Source organism: Ammospiza caudacuta, chromosome 4 (assembly GCF_027887145.1).
Source record: "Ammospiza caudacuta isolate bAmmCau1 chromosome 4, bAmmCau1.pri, whole genome shotgun sequence".
Lineage (NCBI taxonomy): Eukaryota > Metazoa > Chordata > Aves > Passeriformes > Passerellidae > Ammospiza > Ammospiza caudacuta.
This window is the reverse complement of record NC_080596.1, coordinates 58,265,324-58,277,761: the sequence shown is the minus strand read 5'-3', so window position 1 is coordinate 58,277,761 and position 12,438 is coordinate 58,265,324. Positions and strand designations below refer to the sequence as shown.

At 37.3% G+C, this 12,438-nt stretch overlaps 1 protein-coding gene across 1 annotated transcript in view; it reads right to left on the bottom strand.

Moving 5' to 3' along the window:
* Nucleotides 1-4,198: 4,198 nt before the first annotated feature.
* POLN (DNA polymerase nu) overlaps nucleotides 4,199-12,438 on the bottom strand; it is a 90,377-nt gene continuing 82,137 nt past the window's right edge. Inside the window, exons 24-25 of the mRNA XM_058804335.1 lie at nucleotides 7,124-7,185; nucleotides 4,199-4,267 (exon numbers count right to left, since the gene is read on the bottom strand). Of these exons, the coding sequence (XP_058660318.1) occupies nucleotides 4,199-4,267; nucleotides 7,124-7,185 (131 nt within the window). The remainder of the gene's footprint in view (nucleotides 4,268-7,123; nucleotides 7,186-12,438) is intronic.

The window sequence follows — 12,438 nt, the reverse complement described above, 5'->3', positions numbered from 1 at the left end:
TAGCAGTGGAAAATTGTCAGTGTAAGAAGCAAAAGCTGAGGAAGAAAGGAGCTAAAAATTGTCCAACTAATTAACCTTGAATGAAGAAGGTGACATGGAAAAGTGGACAGAAAATGTACAAACATTGACTGGAAGTTGGACCTCCACAATTCAAAACATAAATAGACAGCATAAAAAATTGCCTCGACTTAGAGCAGATAATAACAACTTGCTTGATAACAAAAAGGGACTTGCAGGAACAGGTGGTAGAAGTGCCCTTCAAATAGGTCTCAAGAGAACCGGCTGACCAGTAAGAACAGCCTGGCTGCTGTCTCCAGAAGGGATGAGTTGATTATTAGGCTGGGGATGTTTCCCAGCAAGGCAAAGACAAGGCACGATTGAAACTTATTTTAAACACAGAGAACTCTATTACAACCATTGCAGAATGGCAGAAAAAACTATTCCTTTCCACTCCCTGAATGTTTCTGACAATGTGCTACTACCAAAAGGAAGTATACCAGCCAAAAGTGAGCCTGTGAGCCAGGGAATATAGTAAATGCTGGCACAGAATGAGGCAACACAGGTGGGAAGGCAAATTCCAAAACACTTCTGGGGCTTCTGCTGGAATGGCACTATATCCTTAATGTGGTGAGCAGAATGTTTAAAGGGAATTTCTGGTTTGTCTTCCACCCAGGTGATTGCTGTTGTCTAACTGAGGAATGACACAGGACCAAAACTCAGTAGGGATGGGATCTCAGGAGGTCTCCAGTCCAACCCCTTGCTCAAAGTAGGGTGAGCTATGAGGCCAAAAAGAGGCTACTCAGGGATTTGTCCAGTCTGGTCTTCTAGTGGTGAAGCAAGAAAAGAAGTTTCAACCTTGAACCTTGTTCAACAACCTTGAACCAACCTTATTTGTCCTCCTTTTAAAATCAGATTAAACATGAAATGAGAGGAATAGGTTTTGCTGACTCCCAAAAAATGAAATTATTTTCTTTTTAAGGGCTTTTTCTTAATCATTAAGATTAATAAAACTATGTCCTGAGTGATCTAGCAGACTCAATCTCTTAATCTACTCTTACTTTGCAAAAACTCACACTTTTTTCCCCTCCTCATGTTTAAGATGTCTTGCTCACATAACATCTGAGGTCAGTGTTTGAGCTATGGTTTTTATCAAGCTGGACCAGCACTGAAGATCAGTCCTGCTGTCCCACAGTTGTATGTGGACATGACAAGATTTGCAAGCAGGGAAGTGTTGGTCATGGCATCCCATGCAAACACCAGCAAACAGCTGAGCTGTTTCATTTCCCACAGACACTGAGCTGAAGTATTTTCAAATAGTGCTCGTTCCCCACTACTTCACATGGCAAACAAAGAGATTTACAGATGAACAGAAGGAAGATTCAGGCCGTCAAAGACAGACCTGAAATAAAACCCAGACACAAATCAGTTTAAAAGGGTGTTATTACTGTGTTCAGAGAATCAATTAATGAAATTCCTGCTCACAAAGAATAACTGGAACTAAGTACAACCAGCTATTTCCCCCTGCCCATTTATTTTGTGATTTCCCATGCTCATTGATCAGTACTTTTGCAGGGTTCTGCCATTCTAACAGAAGGTTTTGTTTCTTGCTCTCCCAGTGCCTCTTTGTAGGTTGTGAGGAAAACAGAATCATTTTAGAGACCAAATTGAGAGCTTTAAGGATGTAAAAGTGCTCTTATGATTGTTCTGCTCAAGCCTAACCATGTTTTAAAGTCCCTTTCATGCAGAACCAAAATAACCTGACAAGGTGGTTATTTATTATAATAAGGGTCTTGAGTCTTGTGGTGTAAAATTATTGTGCCACCCAAAGGAATTCAAGGCAGTCATCAAATACTGAATATTTTCACCTATATTTATTTGGGAGGAAATCTGTGGTCAGGACTGGCCTTGCTTCCTATAATGGCTCTTTAGATTCAGGCCTCAACTAAGGTTTGGATAAACTGTACTGCACAGATTATTATGATTGTACATAGATCAGCACACAAGTGAGCTAAAACTGATGCCTTGTCCAGAGGATCTCATTGGGAAATGAACTGCAAACACTACTCTTTCTCAAATGGAGAAAGCTTCTCAGTTTCTTTACTAGAGAATTTGGAGCACTGATATCCCAAGTTCATGGTATGTATTCTGCAAGCTGGGGGGACACAAACTTCACCAAGTCCCAAGACTTGGTAAGCAACAATCCTCCAAAATTATGCCAGTTTGCGTTTTGGCCTCACAGCAGTGCACACAGAATGAGCCCTTGGACACTTGTGATAAATTGGTGCTTTACTGCTTGGTCTTCAATCTTCTATTAGCTGATTCTCTGGGAATTTAAAACCCTGAAGAAACTGTGATACAAGGAGAATAAAATATTAACTTTGCCTCTTGTATGACAACCTACACAAAGTGCACATGTCTGGGGAAGTGTGACTGACAGTCATTTGTGAAGGGCTGTGTTTGAAAATTTGTGTGGTGACCTCTGCAGTTCTGTAGCTGCAGATTTGAACAGATGTCAATTCGCACAAGTGGATTGAGGTTCTTTTTGTTCTTAAGTGTGTTTTTGGGTTTTGTTAGGTTGAAGGGGTTTGAAAAAAATGCATCATTCATCTAATTGTAAAGTATGCATCCTAAGAAAAATGCACAAGGTGAAAATCAGCTGGGAAATTTACCAAAAATTATTATTTGCTCCATATGGTAGGAAGGTTAGCAATATAGTGTTACAGAAACAGGGCTTAATTAGTAGAGGCTTCCCAAAACCAGCAGATCTTCAAGAGGAGTGAAAGAGATGAGACAGAACATTTCACACTTATTCAATGCTACTGCAAACACAGAGGGCTCGAAAATAGCAAAAAACAGAAGGAAACTTGTGCAACCTCCTCTCTGCTGGAGAGGTGGGATCAGGGCCCCTGCTCCCAGCACCTGGCACGGGGTCACAGCCATGCAGGCTGGATCCCCCTGCCAAAATCTGGCCCCAATTAATGTGCAGCAGGTTCTGACTTTGCTTACATGATCAATGCCAGTTTTATAAGAATCAATTTTTAGAAACTACTGACTCACATCAGCTGACAGGTTATGTATGATTAATAAGCAACATAAGAAAACAATGTTTAATAGTTTAATGGCTCTAAGTGCAAAGTAAAATTAATTAATTATACAAATTAAAAATGCTGCAAAGTCTTTACAATCATACAGTTCTAGAATTTAAATCGTATTACTGTGATAATTTGAAGTCTAATGCTGAAACATACTGAACAACTCTTAAAAGTTTTCTGCTTGACTTTAATTTCTGAATAATTAGTAGACTTCAAGGACAATTTTATATACCACAAGCACAGAGACAGAATTTGTAAAACAGTAATGTTATGAAACAAATCTCACTTGAAGAACAAAATCTACAGAAAAACAAATTATTAATAAAAAATTCAAACATTGAAGTAAAAGCCTGAATCCTAAAAAGGAATAAGGCTGAATCCTAAAATTTATCTAAACAATATTTGTCATTATATCAGTAATAAAAATAATTAATTAGCAAAACTGTCATACTTTGTCTAAAGTATGCTAAGGCTATAGTGAAAACTCAGTTTGAAATTAATTGAATGGACAACAATCTCCTTATTTTTAATACCTTTAAGCTTCTATTTTGTTTATCTGTTTTGCTCCAAAATTCTAGACAAAATTAAGTTCATTAACTCTTTTTCTAAGTCTGAGGAATGGGACAGTTAATATGTGACGAACACCAAGCAGTACATTCTACTCACAAAATACAAAATAAGCTGAACGCAACAGTCAAGCATCTGACACAGTCCAAATACTGCCAGTTTATAAGTATTTCTACACAAGCACTTCACAAAATATTTAACATTAAAGTCTAAACATCTGTGTAACTCAAATATATTTGTGATGCTCCCAAAGGGTTAATACTGTCTTGTTTCATTTCTTACATGTAGTAATTTAGCTGTGAACAAAAGCAGCTCCCTGCTGGATACCTTGGCTAAAGGAAACACAATGAACTGGTAAAAACCAGTTTTATCTCACTGCTGTTGCCTAGGGCTACAGACAAAATGAAGTAAAAAAATTCACATGCAGAGTATTAGGTGCTTATGAAAGATCCAGCAGCGCTGTTGCCTAGTGATTCAGCCAGGAATCAGCACAGGCCAATGAGGTGTTTGGGTACTGAATAACATCCCCAATGACTGCTTTACATCTCCTCCAATTCTGTCATACACCCCCATGATTTCCCAGTGGTGAGAATCACTTTCAAGGGAACCTGTCAGGGAAAAAAATAAAAATTTAAACAAATAAACACATCACATATAGCACAATTACTCTTTTTGCTTTTCCCTTTGGATGTAATACTGCTCCAGATTCCATGTCTATCCAGTGTGAAATGCTCTTCATTTGTATTAATACTCAATTATTGCTACAATTCTGATAAAAATACCTTAACAATTTAAACTAACCTTTAGTTTTCAAATTGCAAATACATGTTACTGAATTGCAATGAATACACTAAAGCAAAATTCATCTCATGCTTTTAAAAGAGCTACAAATGATGATTTTGATGTTTTCATCAGCAACTTTGTCAGCAATGCATAAAGATACTAGGGTTTTTTACCCCCCACTTTTCAAGTTCTGGGGTATTTTTATTGTTGCTTTGGCTTAATTTCAGTTTGTTTTGCAGTGCCTAGTGCTGTTGTACACAGTAGATTTGCTGACATGAAAGCTGCCTCATTAGCATGGACTATATTTTGGGGAAAAAAAGCTACTTCAAAGATAAAACATCCTTTACCTCAAAGAAGAAAAAGAGCTCTCTCCCCATTAAGACTATATGTGTGCTCTACTTTAGTGACATTTTGTCTCTGTATTAAGAAATAATATTCATACATAAGGGTGCACATAATACATATTTAGTTGAAGGAAGTCTGCTGAAGGGGAGCAGGAGCATTTCACAAAAATCTTTTCATCTTTAACATCTCTAATCCTGAAAGACATTTTCGTACTGTATAGAAGGGTAAACAACATGAACAAAAAAACAGACTTTTTTTTAAAGATCACTCTCAATTTTTTCTCCGAGATCAAACTTTATGTTTTCTATCTGGCCTCTGTCATTGATCTCTCTTTGAAGCTTCAGAGGAAGCTGAAGTATCTCCATGATGGATGTAGTCTAACATGCACAAGCAGAAGAATGTCAGGACTGCCACAGTAATTTGCTTAGGAAAAGGAGACCAAACAAGGGTTATGAAATGTGTATCTCCAAAAGTCCTAATCTTTGAAAGCCCCAGATAACTATTTATTGTCTAAGAATGTGTTTCTTTTCACCTATTAAAGCATAGTTGGTGTTTAAAGGAGAATTACGGTTCTCATGGGAATGACATCTTGAACCCATCTGTTTAATGCATTGAGAAGGATTTGCCAGTGTGTGACAGTAAAACACCTTAGACAGAGGTGAATAACAAGGTATGTCCCATTTGTCCATAGGACATTGAAACCTTCTGCCAGTTAATGGTTAGTCTGAAAAATGTAACACTAAAATGATATTCTACCCCTGCAACCAGGAACACTCTCAGTAACCATGTAAACATTTGTCTTTCCTAGAAACCTATTACAGTGCTTATATTTATTTCATGGCCATGACTTCCTCAGAGAAAGTATGAAAATTTTACCTCTGAAAAAGGCACCAAAAAGTCTCCTTAAACTTTTCCTATCCGGAAAGGAGACTATGATTGCTATTCACTTTATATGCCACCAGTAATACCATACTTGATCATTTTTAAGAACCTTATAGAAGCATAAATGCCAGGTATCTAATCCAGTAATTAAAAATATTTCAATGTAATGTATCTTGAAAAACACTCTAGCTTCTTTTTTTCCCAAGGAATTTGTAACAAAAGAAGAAAGGCAAACACAGGTGTACAATGTAAGCAACCTACAGAAATGCATTTTGCAAAGCTTGGGAGTATCAGTGTGAGACATTATAATCCCAGTGTAGCCAAAAAGTCTCATTGGACTTTTAACATTTAGTTAACAGGAATGTAAGATCTTACAAAGGTTAAGTGAACAGTGAGGGGGGAAATAAGTATGGGAACCAGAAAGAGTAATTTAGATCTTGGATACCCTTCATTATCCTTTCTCAATTTTTGTGGGAAGGATGGGCTCCCTAAGGACCCATAAAGGGTCTTGTAACTGCAAGCCTCAAAGAGTGGCTGGAATTCTGCAATAGATACAGAAGATCTGCAGGAGGAAATACAAGAAAAATTATCAAGTAGTTTTCTTTTTCAGCTGTTTCCATGAGTGCAAATCTGTATGTTGCAACCATCTCTGAACTAATTAGAATAAAGCTGTTTCTGTCCCTGAATCTTGTTGGGTATTACTGCTGAGTGAGTGACCTGGCAACACCAAGTACTCCATTTGTCAGCACACTGGAAACCCTTGGGCTTTGGCTCACTGAAGTTTAGGGATTCCCAGGAGCTTTAGCCTTTTACCAAGCAACAAAAGCTGAGCAGTAGGCTACAGTGACAGGTACCAGTTTTGTAGATAGAAAAACATAATTATTTTATCATGTAATTACCATTTGGTCCAATACATAGAAAGCTGTGTAGTTACCTACTCACTTTCTAGAGATGCTGGTCTGGCAGATTATGTTCTCTACCTTTAGCAATGACCAGTGATTTTGTTTGCTTTGTGTGCTAGGCATCCACACAGAAATGTTAAATAGACACATTTTCTAACTGAAAATTACTGGAGAAAGATCCTTTGCAATATTTTTTCAGCAGTAATGAATGCCTGGCACATCTAGAAAGGCAGGCACATATTAAAGGGACATATTTCTCACTCTACCACACCCAACAGAAGTTCCACGGCAATGAATGAAATAGATTTTTAAATTACCATGTGCATTGCTACAACAATCTCACTTCCCAAAAGGGAGTATCTTTTCTTTCAGTTATTTTCCTTTGGAACTTTTATAGTAATTTGAAAAAGCAATTACTGCAAATATGAAAATGAAACAATTGAAGTAAAAAGCAAAATAGTTGTTTCTAGATTCCTAATATGATGATGATGATGATGATGTACAAAGCTAAGCATGCCTGAGAAAGAAATGGAAATTCAAAACTGTCCCTACCTTCAGTGGCACTTCCAAGGCTTTGGTTTGCTGTAGGGACTCCATTATTCTTTTTACCAGTGCTGTAAGGTAAATTTGAAAACCTACAGCTTTATTTTCCATGTTAGAATTGTTATATATATGTATATTAAAAATAGTTTTTTATATTCTGTTACATAATACCTGCATTTCTACATTAAAAATTATAATTTACAACTTTTTCAGATTATTTTAAAGTGATATTTTATCTCTTGAGAACAGTTTAATTTCCTTTTTTAAATTGAATTTTTGGGTAAAATTTGCAGAATTATTTAATTTATCTAGCCCATATGTAAAGAAGTATAGCACTACTACATTTCATATAAAGGTATGTAGAGCATGTGTGAATGCTCAGTGTTCAACTTCACTTCTCATAACTATCTGTGTGATGACATTTTATATATTTTAATTCTCTAACTTTCTTGTGCAACCATAAAACTCACTTTAAAAAAGAAGCTAGGAAAAAAGCCCACAAGAATCTGAACTTTAAAAAATATTTTAATCTTCAAAGTAAAAAGATCAGAGCCAAATTTTTTAAAAAATCATCTCTGTGGGGTAGTGGAGCTATCAGGACTCTAAACAATTAATGTCAGTATAATTCATGTAACTTAACAACTCATCATGCCATAACACTATGCTCAGTATTACTGTGCAAATGCATCTATAATTATTCCAAAACAATCATCTGGGATCAGATTTACCATCACTGGTCCTGCTAATTAGTGTTTTGCTTGACAAAGATTGCTGCTTCAACACATGCTCTTCTAATAAAAATCAAGGAGAGGATCAACAGCTTCTAAAATGGAAGGTATTTTTGGCTAGTGAAAGTGAAGCAGGAATACCAGGTAGCCCCAGAACCTGCCCTGCTCTGACAGGATGGGGGAATAAATAATGGATGTGGTCTTGTGTCTCAGAGGCCTGAGAAGAAGCAGAGGCTGTGATTTGAGCTGCCAGGGCAAACCCACATGACTACTGAGCAGCTTCCTTTGAAGTTATCCCTCACTGCACATCACAGCTCTTTGGCAGCTGAGGTTAGAGGCAAAGGAGTGACAAGAACTCTAAGAAGCTGTGGATGTTGTTGCTCTGGCTGCTGCCAAAACCTTTCTAATGATGCCAGCAATGAAGAGCAGTCTGTAATGTTTCATGTCGTGTCACTGACACTGAGGCTGGCCTGATAATAATGATGAGGATAACCAGCTTCTGCTTGAACAGTGATCAGACCGTGCTGGCTCACTCAGATTTCTATGCTAACGAGCTGTCATAAGCTTTTCATGAAGTCCAAACTATGCAGTAACTCAAAGTATCAGCAGATCAAGTGCCAGAGCTGAGGAAGCCAAGACATTTGTTGACACATCTATGTACAGCTACACCTGTACGCTTGCTTCATGTCAGATTTGGGGTACGTCGTGGTCCACTGTGGGGCAGAACAACATTTTTTCAAAAGCAGAAACAAAGACTGCAATCCACAGATTGTGAAAGGAGAAGTGCTGGCCTAAATAATTACTCATTTGTAATCCAGTCCAAGTCAACATGGCTATTAATAGAGGAGTGTTGGACTGCCTCTGTCTTGAGAAGCCCACTCTGAATTTCAACAAGCTGTCAGCTCCAGGAGGTCAGCAATGCTGGGGCACCCCAGCCAGGTGGGATGCCTTCAGAAGGCTCAGTGTGTTGCCAGTCAGTCCTGGATAAACATTTTTTCCAAGCTATGACTACACAAAACTTTTGAGAGGATAACACCTGAATTCTGCACTTCTCACACAGAATCACTCAGCTCTGTGTGTTTCACCAGACACTTAGGAAGAGCACACTCAACTCTGAGCAGCTTATAATTTCTTGTGTTTTTAGATAAATAAACAGCAGCAGAGCCTTTGGGCAAGGAGAGGAATAGGTCTTCTTGACAAAACGAGTTCCAACAGACAGTAAAAGATGGAGCATGAGTCAGCAGCATCTCTTCCTGGGCTGAAATAAGTGAGGGATATGACAAAGGCTGCTGCCTCCTGTGCACTGAGTTAGATCTGCTCCCCCCAGGTTCTCTAGACCTCTGAACTAGACTAGTTATGTCCCATTTAGCTGTTATCCCCAAAAGGGGATGCATGATGGCAGCAATAACTGCAACAGCTTTCTCTGTTGGTTCACACATCTATTGCTCTAAGGCATCTGGCACAACCAGAGTTCTGCTGCATTCTTAAATACTCTTAATTTTAAAATGCACAGATTAAAGTGGCCACATCAGTGAACAAACCCAACGGTTCTTCATTCACTTTGACAACCATTAAAAACCTCTCCATGGTTTGCTTCATTTTCTTCTTTCCTTTTTTTCTGTCAGTTCAGGTCCCTGTTCTCTTTCTCATGTCACACTGACTTTTCTCTATCCAGAGTTTAGTAAAGCCATTCATTTCAAGCAATCTGAAGTTGTTGTGTCTGCATTTCAGCCTTTTGAAATCACTCCCTTGCAAATATCAAGAAAAAGCAGCTGGATTGCCATTCCTGTTCAGTGGTCTGCTAAGACTGTAAACAGTGAAGAAGGAAGAATTTAAATACATTACAGTCTTTGCACAAAAATAAATAGGTATAGTGGCTGAATACATTTAGGCTGGAAATTTAAAGTTCTAGGTTTTGGAGAGACAAAATTCTGGAACAGTCCTTAGTGGGAGTAATTTTTCATACGAAGATGATAATTTATAAAAGAGACCATATGGCATGGGGGTATGTAATCACAGGAAAGGTTCCCTTTAGTCCTATGTACATAATATCTGATTCTTCCACTGTTTTTGCAAATCTCCTTGAAAACTTCCCTCTTTCTCAAGGCTCACAATAAATAATCAAACATGTACAACTATATCTTCTTTATCTTGTATACATTTTAGAGTGTAGTCACTAAAAAACAGAACCACAGTGTCTAAATAAATCTGTCTCTATCACTCTTGATTTTTTGTTTCTTGTCTAAGATTTAGACTGGAGACTTTGGGGATAATGATTATTTCTGTTCAGTCAAGAATCTAGTATATCTAGGGCACATAAATTATTAATTTTAAAGTGTTCCTTTACAGCCAGCCATGTACTGCAAAGGCATCTGTAAAATGCTGTTCTCCCAATCTTTGCAAGTTATCTCTCAAAACCCATAGTCAGCAATTAGGAAAGCTGTTGATTATACTCATCTTAAAATGCTTTGTAAGCTACGTATACATGTTAAAATATTGTGCATAAAAAATTGGTGACAGCAAAGTTAAAAGATTTTAGAGGAACTGAAATTTTAACACATGTTTTACCATACATTAGATTTTCTTGATACTGACCAGAATAAATATGCTTATTGAAAGTGCTGTGAATAGGAACAAAGATAAGACACGCATGCTTGCTGTGGAACAAAAGCTTATTTGTCCCTATCAAACTGAAGACATTTTTCAAGTGCACTCACCTATGAAATTATGACTCTAGAAACATGTCAAAGCTGGCCAGACATATGATCTATGGAACAGGAATTTTTGCAAATTGAAAGCTATCTAGAGGCATCTTTAGTTTACGCACCAGTGTTTTCCAAGCTAGAAAACGGCACCTCAGAGGAAAGAAAATGTCACTAACTTGTGATGACCAGTTCATTCTTTTGTTCTTCTGTTCCTGCAGTTCCATTTTGAACATGTGCACATTTTAATGCAGTTGTCTCAGTATCAAGTAAGCATAAAATTGCAGCAGAATAAAGTGAAATTTCATGTAATCTGTATGTGAGTCAAAAATGTGCACTGGCAGATGTTAAAAAAATGTCTAAGATACTATTCTTTGGGTAGCAAGTGATCTTAATACTAACATAAATAGGTTTAATTTATATTGATTGTTGGTTTGGTTTTTCTTTTTGGTTGTGTTTTGTTATTTGGGGTTTTTTTGTTTGTTTGTTTGTTTTTGACTGGTCATTTCTATGTTCTTAAATTTAAGGTAAGGACTTCAGCTGAAATATTTTATACCTAGTAAAGTATTAGAAAAATTGTTTCAAGCTCTACATTGTGCATGTATCAAAAATACAAACAGATGCAGAAATTTTTTATTTCTATCAATACTGTATAATTATAAATGAATTCTAAAAAAAACCCCTTTAAAATTACTCTAATGCACTGTGATATTGAACACAAAGCACTGGAATACATGAATTTCCACAAAAAGATGTTATTTCAAGTACCAAGTGTCTTTCATTTAATTATCACTAATGGATGCAATCAAGCAGAGAGAAAGGCATAGAAGAGTCCACAGTAATTGCCGCTGGCAAAGTTCACCTTTCAAACTCATCAGCTATTTATGGAACACACATTAGAAGCCAGATTCTACAGTTGTAACTACAGGTATCCCTTGACCGTAAAAAAAAAAATTTAAAAATTGACTTTTCTTCCCCACAAAGCATGTCTCCCCTTTTAGCTGTAATGCATTCAGCATAATCCAAAGCCAAAGAGGCAGTTCAAACACAGCATGGAGCACCAGTGTCAGAAACAGTCTCACAAAATGAAAAATTGAGTTCTGCCATTCCTAAATACTCTTCCAGAGTCTGACTTGGGGACAGACTGACTACCCGATTACACAGACTTCAGGACTCAGAGGCACTGAGCCTTCTCAGATCCAAGAATCCAGTTTTTGGCATTCCCATAGTATCATCTGCCTTTCTGCTTCCTGGGCTGCTGGAGAGCTCAAGACGTGAGGAAGCCAGACAGGCAAGCTGGCCAGAAACCAGGCAGATTATTGATGGTAAAGCTGAGAGTGTTCTGCCCAAGCAAAACGAATTTCTGCCAAATGTTTTGATTTGAACTTCCCAAGCACCCTCTAATAGGAAATTAGGATTTTAAAAAGCTCTTTTGCTGTCATGTTCTTGCCCTAAACAGAGAATTGAAGGAAACAATATTCCATATCATTGATGAAAATTGCAACATTCAGAGTAGTATGTGCTTCATTGTATTTCAAAGTATGTCAAAGCTTGGGCAGTCAAAACCTTATTATAAATAAATGATGTTCTGTCTTGTCCATTCAGAGTGAGCCATATGTGCACTATAAAACTGTGGGCAATGGATTCTTTTTGAAGAAGGTATTCTTCCAAAGTACAGATGAGACCTTGAGATGACCCACCTCATGCAGTACTTTGTGCAGAAGTAGATCAGAAAAAAAAGAACATTTCTTTGCTTGTTTGCTTGTCCTCTTGTTTATTAGATTCAAAATATTCCAAATAATTTGTGCATTATTAGATGCACTATAAATGGGATTTCTGTATATTGTAAAGTCCTGGAAATTCTTATGGGAACATATGAAGTCCTATGCAAGAC